General features: G+C 36.2%; 1 protein-coding gene and 1 long non-coding RNA gene across 2 annotated transcripts; one reads left to right on the top strand and one right to left on the bottom strand.

The window, feature by feature from the left end:
* On the top strand, positions 2,985–18,013 carry LOC106502447. The gene is made up of 3 exons (XR_001918478.1): positions 2,985–3,333; positions 9,084–9,145; positions 17,889–18,013. It is a non-coding gene; the product is annotated as an uncharacterized LOC106502447 (long non-coding RNA).
* Positions 4,264–15,802, bottom strand: NIPSNAP3A (nipsnap homolog 3A). Its single transcript, XM_018052540.1, has 6 exons — positions 15,483–15,802; positions 12,749–12,959; positions 10,381–10,539; positions 8,739–8,888; positions 5,192–5,278; positions 4,264–5,102 (listed from the first exon to the last, which is right to left on the bottom strand). Exons 1-6 carry the CDS (start codon positions 15,540–15,542, stop codon positions 5,026–5,028), a joined length of 744 nt encoding a protein of 247 aa, XP_017908029.1. The 5' UTR covers positions 15,543–15,802; the 3' UTR covers positions 4,264–5,025.

Genomic DNA, 19,315 nt, shown 5'->3' with positions numbered 1-19,315 from the left:
CTACCCTGTGACCCTTCCATCTTTAGAGCCCCAACATCAACTGCATCTAGTCAGCAGAAAAGAGAATTTCCAAGGAGAAAGTACTTATCAGATAGTGAAGAGTGAAATCCATGACTGCAAGTTATAGAAGGAAAACATTGCTAAGTGCTAAGAAAGTTTCCTCCGTTCCTCACAGGTTTTAATTATCCTCAAAACCCAGTGAGTTAAGCCTTATCTCCAAGTGAGGAAGCTGAATTTCTGAAAGAGCAGTAATTTTCTCATTTTGACTGCTGCTAAGTGACACATCCAGGGTTTAAGGCCAGATTTTAAACGCTAGTTCAGTTTACATTTATTTTAAATCAGTTGAGTAATCAATTAACTTTTGAATGTTTTATCTTTACTTGACCATCATGGATTGTTTTTACAGCATCTTTATAATTTGTTATGCTTTATTATTCTCAACATTTTATGGCGGACCAGAGTATTAATAATGCAAGGGGCCAACAGGATGCATCCAAACCCATGGGACCCATTGTTTCCTTTGCCCCTTGTTATGTCCTTCAGGATATTGCCTAGGGTTTTCTCAAACACACTTTATGACTGAAGCTCAGATGTCCTTGTATCTCTTGCGAAGGTTGGCAGAGACATTGTTTATACCAAAGCAGTACTACTTGGATTAAAATTCCCTCAAAATCATTGTGCTGTCTTCTGAAGATAACTTAATGGCATTAGTTGAAGTAGTCTTTATATTTTAGATAATTTTTTTCTTATATAGACACTGGATATTAAAAAATATAGTTCCCAATTTACCCAAGTTTTTGGAATTTTTAGAAGTTCGCACTTACCACAAATAAACATGGAAAATAGTTAGGGAAAGTCATAACTTTACAGGCTGCCTCAATATAAATTCTATCTCATAGTATTTCTCATTGAATAGGGGTTCTGAACCTGTTAATGTGGAATGAGGTCTGTTAGTAGGTTCATGTGACTAGAGTTTCATTTGTGATTACCTCTTCAGTGAGAGCTAGGCCCTAATTTGGATGGTTAATTCTTTCATCATTCCTATTTAGCTGCCTTTCTCATTTTAAGAGTTTCTAATAAACTTTCTTTTTTAAACATTATTTTCAAACCATATATCTTATTCTTCTATTTCAGAGAACATCAGTGATACCTATTTCACAGATAAGAGTACATCAAATTCATGTAGGAGCTGTCATGTGTATTAATGACTTATACTTAGTTTTTTCTTTCTTGTTCTCTTTCATTTCACTTTGTGAAGCTGATATTTCCATTTTACAGATTAAAACAAAAACAGCAACCAACAAACTCAGAGAGGCTAAGAGCCAAAGGTAACAAAGTCATTCAGAGATGGGTCATTCATTTTAATACTCCCAAAAAATAAAAAAAAACAAAAAAAAACAAAAACAAACAAACAAACAAACAAAAAACATTTTAATACTCCCTGGTAATCCAGTGTTGGAGTAGACAGTTGGTATGCATTGGCGTGTTCTGCTTTACCAGGTTCTCTACCTGCAGATCAAAAATATTTAAAAATAATTCCAGAAAGTTCAAAAAAGGAAAACATGAATATGCTGCCCACAGGCAACTATTAACCTGGCATTTACATTTTATGTACAACTAATTCCATAGCATTTGTATTTTAGTAGGTATTATCAGTAATCTAGAGATGATGAAATCTAAGGAGGATGTACATAGACTATATGCAAATAGTACACTCTTCTATATAAAGGACTTAATCATTGTAGATTTGGGTATCTCCCAGGGTCCTGAAACCAATCCCTTGAAATATCAAGGGACATATGTACCATAACTGTTATTTCTCCCTATTGATTTTTAAGTGTTTCCATATGTTTATAAGTATTGTTTCAGTGAGTAAATAGTACACATGAGTAGCTGACAGGTAAACAGGATCACCTAACAGTTTATTATTTAAGACTTTAAGTAGAAAGTCATCACTGGCATTTAGTGATCTTATACCAGTCCAGACTGAGCTCTAGTTAATACTTGAAAGTGTAGATCCTATATTGCTTCATGGAGCATGGCAATTATTGTATCTTCTACAAAATATCAGTGTAGGTCACTAGGAATTTTATATGGCCATGCATAATGGGTATATAAGACTGTTCTTGTAACAGGCATCTGTTAGAATTTTTGTTTCTGTTTGATTAGAGTTGGGCTATAAAAAAAGCTGAGCACTGAAGAATTGATGCTTTTGAACTGTGGTGTTGGAGAAGACTCTTGAGAGTCCCTTGGACTGCAAGGAGATCCAACCAGTCCATCCTAAAGGAGATCACTCCTGGGTGTTCATTGGAGGGACTGATGTTGAAGCTGAAACTCCAATACTTTGGCCACCTGATGCGGAGAGCTGACTCATTTGAAAAGACCCTGATGCTGGGAAAGATTGAGGGCAGGAGGAGAAGGGGACAACAGAGGATGAGATGGTTGGACAGCATCACTGACACAATGGACATGGGTTTGGGTGGACTCCAGGAGTTGGTAATGGACAGGGAGGCCTGGCGTGCTGTGGTTCATGGGGTTGCAGAGTCAGACATGACTGAGTGACTGAATTGAACTGAATATGCTGTATGTTGTTGCTTCCCAGTTTACTTACAGCCAGAAGAATTTAACTTATTTGGGTAATTTCACACTAATATTTCTACATTTAAGTTTTCAAACCAAAGCAGTCCTTTGTGTTTGAGAATTTACAACTTACTGCTCTTATAAGGTAAAAAATAGTGAACCAAACTGAACCATCATTATGCATTGGTGGTTCAAACCTGTTAGTTTTGAAACTCTCAAACTTTTAAATTTAATTTTATTCTATATATCTATTTATTCACTTTTGGGCTAGGCCATTCCCAGACCAGGGATGGAACCTGTGCCTCCCCAGGGAATTCCCTCTCAGACCTCTTTCAATAGTTTCATTTTGGTACTGGACTCAGAGAAATCAGTTTTGCATTTGCAAAAGCTGTCAGGTTTTTGACTTGAAAATGATGTTTTAACTCTGAATAAAATAATTTTACATATTGAGCAGGTGTTTTTAGAATATCCCTGGGATATTCTTCAGATAGACATGTGCATCCATGTTTCCGCCTCTAGTGAGTCCTCAATTGCATCAGTGACCCCTCAGATCCTCATTAACTTTCTCTTTGCAGGAAGAGCACATCAGTGGACATGCTTGTGTCCATCTGTGTCACTGCTGTAATGTCCTTCTTCCCAGCCAGCTTTGTTGTGTTCCTAATCCAGAAGCTCATCAGCAAAGTGAAGCACCTGCAGTTCATCACTGGAGTGAAGCCTGTTATCAACTGGCTCTCCAAATTTGTCTGGGACATGGTAAGACCACCTGTCTGATGGTACTTCATAAACCTCCATCAGGGCTCTAGATTAGATGAATAAAAGAGCCTCTGGCCTTCAGCAGGAAGTGTTCTAGCTATCTAAAGATGAATGAAAGAAGAAAAGGTAAACAGAGCTGTAAACTTTCATGTCACCAAACAAGGCATTAAAAACAGAGCTGATCTCACACCAGAGCAAATATGTCCACATGGATGGCAGTTAATACAACCACTATCTCATTCCCTGAGAACCTTTCAAAGAAGCTGAGGTGGAAGACTCTCAGTTAAAACTCAAAGCTAATGCCTCTGATATGTTGGATGGATTTGAAACTTCAGTGTCAAGGTGTTCTTTGATTTACTAGGAAACTCATCTGTCCTCCAAATTCCTGAGGACTAGGTAACTGAGAGGTGATCGAGCTCCCTGTTTTTTCAGTTTCCCCATGGAGAGCTAATTCATAATTTACTGTATTGTTTTTGCAATGTGTTAGAAACATTAAATAACATAGCGGTAAGTACAGATTACCAGGAGAGCTTGGTAGTACCAAATCTAGTTTAAGAAGGCTGAGGCACTCAAACACTGAATTTGTTTGTAGGAGGATCTTGTATTATCTGTGACGGTACTGAAGAAATTCTTTCAAGGTTACTGCTAAGTCGCTTCAGTCGTGTCCGACTCTGTGCAACCCCATGGACTGTAGCCTACTGGGGCTCCTCCGTCCATGGGATTTTCCAGGCAAAGGTACTGGAGCTGGGTATTTTCTGTGCAAAGGTACTGGAGTGGGTTGCCATTTCCTTACTAGCAGGGCATTTACTTGAGGTGACTTAATGTTTACAATAAAGACAGTACATTATTCTTGTCACATTACCTTATGGCAATACAATAACAGCTCCAGAAATGAGGATAAAAATATAAAACACAATAAAAAGAATCAGATTGTATATGTAGACTTTTATTAGGGCAAACATTTCCATAAGCATAAATATCTCATTTAAACAGATGACCAAATATCTTTATTAAAAGTGATCCAAAATGAAGTAAAAATTAGTAAAACTGACTATAAATGAAGATACTGCAGCATATAAACCAATGATTCATCAATGATGTTTAATACCAGGACCTAATAACATTTTCCAAGTAAGTAATTAATGTGATAAACATTATTAATACAGATGACACAGATAACATTGTATTCTTCCATAGTAAAGAAATATGTTTAATATTTTTATGAATCCCATTTGGTATTATAAAATAAACCTGACTGGACAAAAACTTTTAAAATCGCAGAAAAACAGACATGATGAAAAAGGTAATAATGTATACAAATAATTTAAAGATATTATCATAGATATGGAAATGTAACAATCATTTGAATGTAAGAAAATGCTACAAAAGCAGAGGGTTATCAAAAGAGAGAATGAGAGATATTCTCAAACAAATGAAAAATCAAGATCTGGTAGTAAAGGCAAGTATTTTTAATATATGACAGATACTAAAATGTCAAGGGGAAAATGAACAGACTGTTTCCTGAAGTGGTAGTGACAATGGACAGATGTACCTTTTAAATATGCAAAGGACACAGCAAATTAACTTACCACCTCCTTCAAAATAAAGTGAGAATCTCTTGGTAGAATTTAAGCACCGATAGCAGATACATCTTATGACAGTTCATGAAATGCTCTGTATATCACTGGAAAACTATTTCAATGGTGAAAATGATGTAGGAATCAGAAGCATATTCTGTTGAGATTCAAGGAAGTTAACACTTTCCCGAACTGGAAATAAATTTGTAAGAAGGCATATAAAGTTATTGACTGAATCTGATTTGTTGTAAGAATAACTCATTCCTAGTGAAATAGCTTACCAGCTGCCACTACTCTGGGATCCTCATGAGACTGATGTCTCCCAGCTGCACGGCTGTCTGCACTCTCGTACCACCAAAGAACATGAACTGCAGAAATAAACCAGAAGTAGATGTTAAAGACTGTGGTGTTACTACCAACAAGAGACAGAAACATTAACCAGAAACTAAAAATCCTATTCTTTCAATCAAAATAGTGATTATCACAGGTAATGCTAAGTATGTTACTGATAAGATGTCAGAGGGGCCAGAGATTTGGGAGAGAAACTTATAATTAGTCAAACTAGTTTTGTAGATGAAAGAAAAAGCTGGAAAAGAGAAGTAATATAATGCAGCTAAAGACATAATTAGGCCAAGATCCAAATTGTCTGACTTCCTAATACATGTTAACTTTATTTTAAAAAAGCAAGATTATAAAAAAGTCGTGCTTACTATTGAATATTTGGGTGATAGAAAAAAAAAGTAGGATATTAAGTGTCTAAGGAAAAATTCTATTAAGTGCATTTACTTAAAAAAAATGGGAGTAAAATCACATTAGGATCTTGCTGTATATTATGTTTAGTCTTAGTAACAGATTTTTAAAAATCAACAATTTGTAATTCCTCTGGAAATAACATTAATTTTTAATGGCTATGGGAATTCCTTCTTGTAACAACATTTCATCCCAACCCCTTATTAGTGGCCAATTAAATTATTTTCACTAATTCAATATTCTTTGAAATACTGGGATAATATTCTTGTGCATAAATTTTTATAATATATACTATCTATATAGGAAAATGCAGAGAAAGAGAAAGTAAGAGGCATTTCTATACCACCCAGAACAAACTGTTTTAATACCTGGTGTAACTCTGTCCACAGTTATGCATATATATTTGTATTTACACACACACACACACACACACACAGGCTTCCCTAGTGGCTCAGTGATAACAGGAATGCATACATGTTTATGTTTACACACACACACACACGCACACGCACGCGTGCTTCTCTGGTGGCTTTGTGATAAAGAACCTGCCTGCCAAGGAAGGAGATGCAGGTTCAATCCTTGGGTCAGGAAGATCCCCTGGAGAAGGAAATGGCAACTCACTCCAGTATTCTTGCCTGGGAAATCCCATGGACATAGGGGCATGGTGGGCTACAGTCCATGGAGTTGCAAAAGAGTCAGACATGACTCAGCGACTAAACAATAACAATACATACAAACATGTATAAGAGTATATGTTTATAGTTATATATGACACATATTTATATATCTATTTATGTATCACATGTGTATTACATAAAGAAGGTCATACAACATTGTTTCCAAAGTTTCCTTACTATAAACAATGCTGATATAAACTTGATTAGAGCAGCAGTACATGTACATCTATGATAAGAACATTTACCACTAACATTTGTTGGGTGCTTGCTATGGTGCTGGGCCTGGTTTAAATTTTGCATGTGTTAACTCATTTAGTTTTCATATTAACCTTAGGTACAGGTTATTATCACTTTTGGATGAGGAAAATAAGTAAGGCACAATAAGGTTAAGTAACTCACTCAAGGTCATAGAGTTTTAATTGGTAGAGCTGGGATTCAAACCCAGGCAGTCTGGATCTGATTGTTTTCTTAATATAAAGTAAAATTTAAACTGAGAGAAGCAAAAAGTATCTTATATACATATATACACACTTACAAATATACAGTGTATTTATTACACACTGTCCTCAAGAAGTGAAGTATTGATTTATACTCAGCATATTATATTATCATATTCCTAGTACACTGAGCATGAATTTAAGATTAAAAGATATATGTACACACATTTCAGTTTTTTTAAAAAAACTGTATTGTAAAAATAAAGTAAAATAATAAAAAAGTATACACATTCATTACAGTAAATTAGAGATTTAAAAAACCTTTAATCTGATCATTTAAATATGACTATGTATTTTATGTCCTTTCAAATTTCCTTCTCGTAGAACTAAAAACATTCATGTTTCCTAGAATGTAGGCAAAAACAATTGAAATAGTAAAGCTTTTTATTTATATTTATATTGCCAAATTACTGGAGGAGGCTGAGCTTAAGCCTTGCAGTACAACAGTATTTGTTTTTCCCTGGCCCCTCTAATACTGTATCTTTAATATATTTTTATTAGGTAAAAAATGGCATCTTATTATTGTTTTAATCTGCATCTTCTTTAATATATATTAGTTGCCTATGTCATCTTGGCATAAGCTTTTCTTTTGGATTTCATTTATATATATATATATATATACACACACACACACATATGTACACACACACACATATAAATGCACAAAATATGAGCCTTTGAATAATAAAATCACCAGTTGATTCTTCTTTTTCTTCATAGTTTCTTCATTTGTTTTTGGCTTACAAATGTTGTTTTCACATATTAATAAATTTATCTATATTTTGTTTCAGTAATTCTATGAATTCAGTTTTTAACTGAGATCTATAATCCACCTTGATTTTATTTCAGTGTATGGTATGAAATGGGCATTTAATAATTATCATAATTTTTCTCTTCTGTATTTCTCAACTGGGACAAACGTGTTTTCGCACAGTCCAACTTTTTTATTTCTTTTTTTACAATATATTATCAGAATTTGAATTTCTGGGGAATGATTTAGTTTTTGCATATGTTAGGTTTGAGGTGTCCATTAGACATGAGCAACTGGATATTATGGGTTTTTAAATATTAAAAGTCTTAGTCATTTATTCTTTCAGATAAACTTTATAAACATTTTCTGAGTTTGCCACAAAAAAAACCCACTCAAATTCTGATTGGAGTATCTTTCAACTTTAAAAGTTATGTATCCCAAATAGATGTTTTTATTAAATAAATCAGTATGATATATATACTATGTGTATCTAAGTAGTTAGAGATTGGTTAATTTATTTCTTTGGGTTTGTCTGTGTTTTTAATATTATAATAACTATATATTACTTTTCACCCCAAAACAATCTCCCTACATCAGGTAATATTATTTTCAAAAAAATCACAAAAGGTACAAGCTTTCATGTATAAAATAAATAAGTTGTGAAGACAGTAAATTTTAAAAGTTGCCATCATAAGAAAAAATTTGTAACTATGTGAGATGATAGATGTTAACTAAATTTATTGTGGTAATCATTTCATAATATATCCATACATCAGATCATTATTTCTACACCTTAAACTTATACAAGGTTATATGTCAATTATATTGCAATAAAACTAGAAAAAATAGTAAAAGTACATTAAAAAAACAATGAACAGGTGATTTCTTGAGATTCTTTCCAGTTTTTAAAACTTTTATCATTTTGATATATCAGAGAAAAGAGCAGTTCAATATTTGAAAAAGGCTTCATAAGGTATTGATATTCTAAATAAGATTGAAAACAGGTTTACTTAAAATTACCAAAAAACTAATAATTTGGCAATAAAAAGTAAAAAACACTCAGTAATGAGAACAGAAACAAACTGACCCAAGGAGCTTAACAGTAGATCAACAATATACTTTGTAATTTCATAGAAGAGATGGACAACTGTACCTCTGTTCAGTACTCCATATTCTGCATGGAACACTCCAACTAATTTTGTGTAGCCTTGATTGACATGAGTATGAACTGCCCTTTTAAATGGGTCACCCCACAGAGCTGGCCCACCAGGTTTCATCTGAAAAGTAGCCAATTCATAGACTCCTAGAAGAGGGAGAAAAATATTTTACAGAACACATTCAAACAGTTTGTAGTCCTGTCTAGTTTGGTTCTGGTGAAAAGCTAATCTACATATATAGATTTGGAGGATCATACATATATACATGTTTATGTAGACATATTTATTAATAATTTGCACTGTTTTTCTGTGCTTTTATGTTTAGAAAGTTTTTGTTTCAGTTTCAGGGCGAGTTGTTTTAGCTTAATGTACAGAACAAAGAAAAAGGGACTAGAAGATACAGGTAAGTTATTATCTAAAATATTTTTAACCTATAAAATTAATAAAATAGTGAGAATTTATAACAGAATAGGACTTTTTAGCTGCCTGCATCTACACTTTCATAATAGAAATGAATAAGAAAGTATTTTCCAATTTCTTACAGCTCTACTCTTCTTTGCAACTTTCACTACTTTTTTGCTTTATATAATTGCCTCCTATAGGTTTGCATTTCTACCAGCAACAGCAGGCAAACAATGGACCTCAGTTTTTGAGGGAAAATGAACCCTAAAGGAGATGCTTTTTATTATTCCTAAATATCCAGGTAAACACTTGAAAAGCATTTTACCTTTGGATAGAAGCATAGAGTGGATGGACAAAAAGAAACCACAGGACTGGCAGATTTGAGAAGTAGAGGAAAAACATGCAAGTTACTGAAGAATCATGAATAACACAGAGGAAGAGAACCAAGACTTGATATTATCTTTGAAGTCCAGTAGTTCATTTAGATGGTGCCAAAAACTGAGGGGGATCTAGGCAGATAAGGATCTAAATAAGACTTTTCAATCTTTTGTAATCTAAAATGCACTATAGAGTTGGGAATAACGGGGGGAATAAAATATCATTTAAATTAGTTTATGCTTCTTCTAATCTGACCTTTGGTTAAAACTGGATTGAGGTAATAATTTCTTTAAGTCAGCAAGAAGTGAAATCAGGAAGAAGACAAATCTTTAGGAATTATTTTCAAACTGAGAAATAAGAAAGAGGAAGACAGAAACGTTAGACTACAGTAATATAGCTTGGCAGTTTCAGTTAATTCATTCCCCCCAAACAGTCAATTTTATAAGCAAATTTATACTTAATGATTTGAGACTGATAGTGATTTATGGAAGATACTTTCAAAAGTTTATATTATTTTAAAATTATGATAAAATATCATACATTATCCCTCATTTACCCACATGTGTCCCTTGTTCCCAAGGCCCAAATTCTCAACTTTTAGTGACCATGTCTACTTTTTCTATAATACAGCTAAATTTTAAGCATCAGTACAATACTAATTTGGAAAAATACTTCATTATTTAATGCTTATTTTTAAAATTAACAGCTCCAACTTATTTTTATCTCAACAATCAACATATATTCCTATATTAAGCAAAAGATTAACTTCATTTTTCCCATTAGAAGTTTAGTTCTTATAGTTTAAAATCTTAAGTAGTTTCTCCATCAAAGTTCAAAGTGAGTTAAGACAGGACTTACCTTCTTTTGGAGGTTTTACTAATTTGCACCATGGCACCAGATAAGTGATTTCAGTCTCTTGTTTATCAATAAGAGCCAAATTTGGAATGAGAAATTGTTCTTGCCATTCCTTATCTTTGGCCAAGGCTTTCCGAACTTCAGTTCGATGAGCAAAATTGTCTATAGGAAGGAATAAGAAAAATAAAAATGTTTGATTTAAAACTACCTCTACTGTTTCTGGGTTTCATTCAATTTTATAAACATTCATCGGGACACATAAGAACTGTGCTATATTACTGGCAATACCAACATTGTTCCCAATTGTTTATGGTCTTAAACAGGAGCAGCAATGTAATCAATTAATGATAATGTCATACAGTAATGAGCTTTATATGCTCTATCCACTTAATAGGTAGTTGTGAGAGTTAGGGAAGTTATTGAATCTTTCTGTGTCTGTTTAACTCCAGGGCTGATGTGAGGATTAAATGAATTAGTACATGAAATGAGCTCAGCACAGCAGAGTGTTTGATACCTAGTGACTGCTCAATATACATTAACTATACTTACTAATTTTATTGAGGCATTTAAATTATAGTGCCAGTTTAGAAAAATACTTTTTCTTTGTTAGTGATGATGGTGAAGAGTGGTCAGGTCAAAGTACAATTGAATTAAATTTAACATGAAGTTAAGATTTGCTTTTCAGCCTCTCTGAACAAACAGCTTCTAAAGAAATAGTGCTCCTTCTCTTACTTGTCACCCATTCTTTTTTACCCAGTACTATTTCTCCTGTTTGTTACCTATATGTTACTAACATATGGGCCTAGAACTACTATATTTAGTAATAGGACCTTTTAAGACTAATGGTAAGAGTCTTCTATGGTTTATGCTGTGTAGATAAGGAATAACAGTTTTCTTAGAGCTAATGTAAGTTATATCAGGATGTTACTGGTAATTTTCTTAGTGGAACATGATTCAACTGGTGGTGCATAAAGGCATAAGTTGTGCTTTAATGGGGTTTGTTCTATTACAACAGGGAGAGCCCCCAAACTATGGCCATGTTAAATACAGAATGAGTAAGAGTGCATGCTCAGTGGTGTCCGACTCTTTGTGACTCCATGGACTGTAGCCCACCTCCTTTGTCCATGGAATTCTCCAGGCAATAATACTGGAGTGGGTTGGTATTTCCTACTCCAGGGGATCTTCCTGACCCAGGGATGGAACACAATTCTCTCGCATCTCCTGCACTGGCAGGCGGATTCTTTACCACTGCACCACCTGGGAAGCCCTTTACATATAAAACTACTTTATGACTATTTGGACACTGATGACCAGACATTAAATGAAATTATTAAGTTGTGTCTGACTCCTATGACCTCATGGACTGTAGCCCAGAATTTTGGCAAGAATTCTGGAGTGGGTTGCCATTTCCTTCTCCAAAAATTATTTAGGTATCATCAAATCCTTATGTGACTTCACAAAGATCTGATACTGCAGCAATAAATATTCTGGGGATTCCTGTAATCATTCTCCTTTTTCTAAACCAGTGGTTGGTCAGCTTCAGTATCAGAACTCACTCAGTCCCTTTTCTTTTACCTCCATAGACTGGTATAATGACAGTGAATTCCTTGAAACTCTGGGGGCACAAAAAATCAAAAGTGGTCCTGAAAACAGAATTATTGAATCTTACAGGTGGATGAGTGGTTTGAAGTTAACTATCATCCCCTGAAAGTGAAAGTTGCTCAGTTGTGTCCGACTCGTTGTGACCCCATAGACCATAGAGTCCATGGAATTCTCCAGGCCAGAATACTGGAGTGGGTAGCTGTTTCCTTCTCCAAAGGATCTTCCCAATCCAGGGATCAAACCCAGTTCTCCTGCATTGCGGGTGGATTCTTTACCATCTGAGCCACCAGGGAAGGCCAAGAATACTAGAGTGGGTAGCCTTTCCCTTCTCCAGTGGATCTCCTGGATCCATGAATCCCCTATCAACTATTTCCCTAAAGTCCACTAGATGTTTGAATGATTTTGGCTAAAACATTAACATCCAGATATAGCTTCAATATAAAGAAAAATAATTCTTTTCTTTATGACCCTAACCTACTTGGGTTCTTGCAATCACTGCTTTAAATTTTTCATAAAAAATCTTTACAATAAATCAGTCTAAACTTTTTTTTTAGAATTAAAGTTTAGTTCACAATATAAAGGTTCTAGTGATGGGCTGTTAGGTGTACTGTGGAGAAGAATAATAACTGAATTTATTTTTGGTATTGCTTTTTAAAAGTTTTACTTAACCTGTATGTTATTTAAAGTAACATAGATCCAGGAACTAAGTCTCATGTAATATCTAACAGAAAGGACAGCTGTACTGAATGCTTAAGCTATTGACTCATACCATACTTCCAAATATGAAACACTTTATTCACTCTGCCTCCAAATTCTACACTCCAGTATCCAACCAATTCAGAGTGAACTGTCCGAAGATGAATGTTTTTCTTAACATTTTCCAGGAATTCACTCATCTTTGAGGGCTTAAGATAATAGGTACGAAATTCATAGAATGTTCCATCGTATTGTCTGGGGCCTGTAGCAAAAGATGAACACACCTGAAAAAAGATGAGGAAAATTGAAATATTCTGGGAAATAAGGGTTTATAATATTATGTTACAACCAAATCTGAGTCTGGAAACAAGGGACACACATTAAATTTATAATCTGTTTGGACTTCTGCTGTCTTCTCTCCATAGAATTTTAGAGATATGTCAATAAAGATGCCCTCTTTTAAACATTCTATAGCTACTGTTTCCTAGGAGGAAGTCCACCATTAGTCACTTTTTCATGAGAAGTTGCTCACACGAAAGCACTGGGGCACCTTCTTTACCAAAGGACTACAATTAGGATCCTAATAGTCTTTACAAATAGTTTATTACCTCTTATTTATCCAATATTCCATCTTTATTGAATAGTATATTTGTTAGAGTTAAAACATTTAAAACAATTTCTAAATATACAGATATTTTGGCTAGCACAATGATAATGTGTTTACTGGCAAAAATTCATATTTTAAAGGTTCCTAAAACAATGGAAATTCCTGGTCAGATCAAAGTATTTTTTAAATCTAGTGAAGTATACCACTGGTCAAAAATAGGACAGGAGTTTAACTAATGTAATAGGAAACTATGACCTAGTCAATTGTATTGTAGTACGGTGATATCCTGGGTAAACCCTAGAAAAAGAAAAAAAAATCAGTGTCAGAATTGTCTGAATAGTTACTAGGTTTTAATTACAGATGCAATCTGCAGAAGGGCATTTAATCCACCCAATTATAGCAGGTTGATGTAAATATCAGTTAAGAACCATTAGTTACTTCTGTAATAGTCATATGCTCACAATGTAAATTTCTAATTTGGTTCTATGAGTGAACTTAACTTTCAGTAGGAAATGCTTTGTGTATTGTATGTGTTTGTGTGTATACATAGGTATAAAAATACATACTATATATATATACACACACACTCATATTCTAGTTTACATATCCATCCTATTTAAGTTTTGTTAGCATGTGCACATTTCCTGAAGTTGATTATACCAGAATTATCTATTAAAATAGTTTAGGTACTTATAAAGCTATTGATGAATTTTGGCCTTATTTTCACTACCTGATATGTCAAAGAAAGTACGCTTCATGCTGTGACATATATTTTGTTTACGGAACACAATAATACATATATTTTACTTAACTGTGTATAAGGCTTAATTACAATCTCTTTTGAGGTCATTCCAAGTCTATGATGAGTCATATTCTTATTGCCCAATTGACTACGCTTGCCATCAAAAACAAGTGCAGCTGGCCCTGTTTTTGGCAGATGTTCTTTTGGTGCCATTTTAGCAAACCTTACTAACACAACGTTAAGCAAATAAAAGCTGCCTACTACTTATAGTTTAAAACTATTATAAATAAAATATATCAGATATCAGAAAATGGATCAATGGAGTAGGTGTAACAGCTTTTCAGGGAATTCTTATTTGGAGATCAAAATATGTGATGAACGGCACACATTTTACTATCACTGGCAGAAGGAATATACAATAGGAAAGCTCAGGGAAAGGTTAACAGCTAGGGGTATGTGATTTGTGAGAAGTCATGAAGTGATTTTTGTTGCCACTAGAACTGCAGGAAGAGGAATCATGAGTGCTTCCTTTTCTCTAAATTAGGGCTCATTCTCCTTAGTAGTGACTTCCAATTCATTTATAAGAGAACATCTGGTTGACATTTAATAACGTCAAAGTACAGAATAAAATTCTAAGGACTAATTCTTGATCCTGCCCCAGTAGAGAGAATCAGAATGAAGCCTGTAATGCTAATCTCGGGTGAAGGAGCCATCAGTGCTTTCTCTTTAGTCTCTACCAGAAAGTCAGTTTGAGAAGGAAGTAAAAGCCTGAACATCAAAAGGAAAAATCTCTAGGTTAGATTCACAGAATAGGCCAATCCCTGACAGTTAAAGCTGAATCACAATGATCTATTTTGTACACTTCTCATCCAGATTAAATGAAGCTGTCATCATCATATCTGCTGCGAGGTTCCTGACAGTGGCTGACTCGGGCACCAACCTCTGGAGATAGTGACAGCTGGGCAGATGTTCCACCACCCGACCCTGGGCCCTCTCTTTAAGGTTCTGTGCCTGCAAAATGCTGGGAGGTTGCGTATTTCATTTAAAAGGGGGAGAATTGTTCTGTTGCTCCTTCAGTCTGGAGGGGCGTGTCAAAACATAGTGAGAGAGGCGTCTGGACCAGTGCCTAGTACAGGCCCCAAATGCGGCAACAGCAACCTCGCGGGTCCGCCAAGACGCAGCAGCTGGCGCTTCAGGCGAGTCCTCACGACCAACGGGCCCCTAGGCTAGGCGACCCTGGCAGTGGGTCTTCTCTTAATGGCACCATTCCTCCTTCCGCGCTTCCCCGGGACCCCGCCTCCGGGTTCCGAGACTTGCTAGAACTTTTCGTGCAGCACCACGCGGGCTGGTCTGGGACCACGGACGCATGCGCGGCCCGCGCTCTACCCCTTGCAGACGCCCCCGCCCTCTGCTCCCCTCCCCCAGGAAACGTTTTGGGCGGGTCCCGGCAGCCGGTACCTGAGGCGCCGTTATTGGAGCAGCCAGGGCCCTAGTCAGGCTCCTTCGGAGGGCAAGCATGGTGCGGCTTCAAGCGCTGAGAAGAGCAGCGGCCGGCACTCTTCCTTAAATTCCTCCTCTTGTGTCTTCCTGACTGGCAGGGAGCAGCGCCTGCACAACTGCGGGAGGCCGGCTCTGGGCGGGTCGGCTCCTCCTCCTGAGGGGTAGGGGGTGGGGCTGACCGCCCCGGCAGCCCTGCGTTCTCCAAGAGCTGAGCTTCGGAAGTGTTTGTTGTCCGCTCTGGCACTCTCCGTTTGTTCTCTAAAAGGTTCTTATCCTCAGCGTCAGAAGTGATATTATAGTTAGCAGAATGTTGACGTCCTCGTTCCTATACCACCTGTCTGGGCCCATCACCTCGTCTCCTTGCGCGCCTGCGTACAATTAATTCGTAAAAGCGCGCGTGTGGAACGTGAGTGTGTGACCAGGGAGCCATCACTCCCCCCCCCCCCCCCAGGGCATTTTCCTTCCTCGTCAGTACCCACGGCGTGAAGTTGTAAGGCTCCAGATAATTTACATTGTATTTTTTAGGCGCTCAGAGGAATGGGGGTACCGAGCTAGTTATGAACAATTCAAAGATAAACACACGTTGTTAAAATTCTGTAACCCTTAAAAGTAAAACCTCTGGTCTAGTCTTCCCTATCCCTGATTATTGCTCACTAGAATAACTACCTTCTAACATTTCGAGCTTTTTCTTCTAACGCCTGTTTCTGTCTTTTAAAATAATAGGCATATTCTGCTGTTTTTTTTTTTCTTTTCTGTTTAGATAGCATCTTTTGACTCTCTATGGAAGAAGAGAATTTACGTCTCTAGTATAGCACTCCCTCTCCCCAACTAATTTCCCTTCCTGAACCTAATAATGTTTACGCTAAAAAATAAATTAATTGATTACATCATTGATTTAGATCATTTACATCATATTAAGACTTCCCTGGTGGCTCAGATGGTAAGCGTCTGCCTACAATGCGGGAGACCCAGATTCGATCCCTGGGTTGGGAATATCCTTTGGAGAAGGAAATGGCAACCCACTCCAGTACTCTTGCCTGGAAAATCCCATGGACTGGAGGAGCGTTGTAGGCTACAGTCCATGGGGTCGCAGAGAGTCGGACACGACTGAGCGACTTCACTTTCACTTTTCAATGTTGATGTTATTCTTGCTAATAGTTACATTAATGCAAACAGCGTAATATTTCTTATATTATCAGGACTAGTGGGGTTAGTTGTGCCTTGTGCAATGACTTGAATCATTCCTTCAGAGGAAAGGATGCTTTTACAAAACAAAGCATTATCTGTGCCCAGACTGGATCTTTATGTTTAAATTAATTTTCTTAGACCTCCTTCCCCTACGCTGTAATTAACAATTCATTCCCTCATTCAACCTGTATTAATTAAATTTCCTCTATGCTGACTGACCTAGATGGCGTATTGAAAAGCAGAGACATTACTTTGCCAACCCAGGTCCGTCTAGTCAAGGCTATGGTTTTTCCTGTGGTCATGTATGGATTGTGAGCATTGGATTGTGAAGAAAGCTGAGCGCCGAAGAATTGATGCTTTTGAACTGTGGTGTTGGAGAAGACTCCTGAGAGTCCCTTGGACTGCAAGGAGATCCAACCAGTCCATTCTGAAGGAGATCAGTCCTGGGTGTTCTTTGTAAGGAATGATGCTAAAGCTGAAACTTCAGCACTTTGGCCACCTCATGGGAAGTGTTGACTCATTGGAAAAGACTCTGATGCTGGGAGGGATTGGGGGCAGGAGGAGAAGGGGACGACAGAGGATGAGATGACTGGATGGCATCACCGACTTGATGGACGTGAGTCTGAGTGAACTCCGGGAGTTGGTGATGGACAGGGAGGCCTGATGTGCTGAAATTCATGGGGTTGCAAAGAGTCGGACATGACTGAGCGACTGAATAGAACTGAACTGAGAGTATCATCATTAACTGCATCTAACTGAGAGCAAGATAGAGGAAATCTCCAATATTTCTAAGTGGAAAATGCTTACAAGATAGGAGTAAAATTTATGGCTACAACTTAGAATTAGATAAACATTGTTAAATACTGTTAGGGGCCTAAGACAGTCACCTGTTTAGTTTCTCACAGATTTTAATTATCCTCAAAGTGTTATTAGTTAAACTTTTATCTAAATGGTAAGATTTTGAGAGATAATTTCCTCAGGTTCATTACTGCCAAGTGCTATGTGGCCCAGCCAGTACTGCTTTTAATTATTGCTCATCTGGTTCAGTGAGTGTGAAAGTGCATTTTTTACACTGTACATAATAAATAGTTATCGGTTAAAGGGTGGAAGAAATTATATGCGGTGGGTGAAGGCAACAGTCCACTTGATGATGTCTCTACTTGGTTTTGTCCAAAGGTCAGGCTCATCACATCTGCAAAAGGAAGTGGAAGAGGTGGATTCAACACTAGCGCAGCTGCATAGGAGGGCAGTAGCTTTACATGTAAACTCCAGATACTTGCACCCTGGTGATGTCCCTGGTAAGTACTTTGTGCTACATTCTGTGGTCACTAGGTGGTGGTATAAGCTGGTTTCTTTCTTTAGGCCTTGTATGGTGTGAGCTATTTTTGTTTCTTTTGAGTTCCTGTAACTTAACTTATGGGTATTTAGAGTGGAGTTCTCTCAGTTCTTCTCTTTTGTCATAAGATACTATGTACTGAAGAGAACGCCTTCAGTAAAGATGAATTACTTTAAAAACTTTTATGAGTTGCTTTATTATAAATATAAGTAATGGTAACAAAGTAACAAATTGTCATTCAGTGTTTGTTAACAAATATGGTGTTCATATCGGTGAATATGTATTAAGCACTTGTGTGTTGAGTATTAAATTAAGTGCTTTGGGGAAGGAAGAAGACTGGATGCCTTTTCTTGAGCTTGTCAATTTCTTGATGTTTCTGTATCAGTCTCTGCTGCTAGCATTCTTAGACTGAGCAGCAGGAAAGACTGAAAAGCTCAAAATTACATATAATGTGAATTTATTTAACACTTCTATTAATAAATTGTTTTTATTACTAAAACATATAAACATGAGTTTAATGTATTATATACATCCCTTTTTAGAAATCCTTAATTAATTGACTTTAAGTTTTGCATTTGAAAGTGAATTCTAGTGCCAATGACCTTTAAAAGCTCTCAATAAAAAAGCAATTATTTCCTAAGATAGGTTTTGCAAGTCTATTGCTTTGAATAATCCTTGGGCCTCACAACTGCAGTTGGGGGAAAAACTGCAGTTGGTAAAGGGGAGGTATTTCTGGACCTTTTTGCTACTTGTTTCGGATTTTTATTACAAAATATGGGTGACTTCTTTCCTGTGTATGCGTTAGTCGCTTAGTCGTGTCTGACTTTTTTGTGACCCAATGTACTGTAGCCCGCCTGGCTCCTCTGTCCATGGAATTCTCTAGGCAACAATACTGGAGTAGGTTGCCATTTCTTTCTCTAGGATCTTTTTGCAAGATAAAGGTTCTGCATTGCAGCTGTCTGAGCTACTATACTTTATCTTTTTTTTTTTTGACTATTTTTGAATTCTTTTCTGTATTTATCTGACTCTCTTATTCTGTTCACTTTTTTCTGACCTATTTTTCACATTTTTTTTTTTTTTTTTTTTTTTTTTTTTTTTTTTTTTTTTTTTTTTTTTTTTTTTTTTTTTTTTTTTTTTTTTTTTCATCCTTCATACGTCTAGATTTTCAATACTTTATGATTGAGCTCATGTGTCTCTATCTCTTATGAAAGTTGACAGATCATGCTTATAATCAGCTATTGATTAAATTTTTAAAAATGTTAATTGA

Source organism: Capra hircus, chromosome 8 (assembly GCF_001704415.2).
Source record: "Capra hircus breed San Clemente chromosome 8, ASM170441v1, whole genome shotgun sequence".
In the NCBI taxonomy this organism is placed as follows: Eukaryota; Metazoa; Chordata; class Mammalia; order Artiodactyla; family Bovidae; genus Capra; species Capra hircus.
Note: the sequence above shows the minus strand (reverse complement) of the source record. Positions and strands in the feature narration are given on the sequence as shown.

What these genes read in the sequence shown, in the direction of transcription:
- NIPSNAP3A (XM_018052540.1), bottom strand. Translation starts at nt 15,542, where the DNA reads ATGCTTGCCCTCCGAAGGAGCCTGACTAGGGCCCTGGCTGCTCCAATA. An exon ending in CTCCAATAACGGCGCCTCAG is followed by an intron (nt 12,960 to 15,482) that starts GTACCGGCTGCC and finishes ATCTTTTTTCAG; the next exon opens with GTGTGTTCATCTTTTGCTAC. An exon ending in TCCCAGAGTAGTGGCAGCTG is followed by an intron (nt 5,103 to 5,191) that starts GTAAGCTATTTC and finishes ATTTATTTCCAG; the next exon opens with TTCGGGAAAGTGTTAACTTC.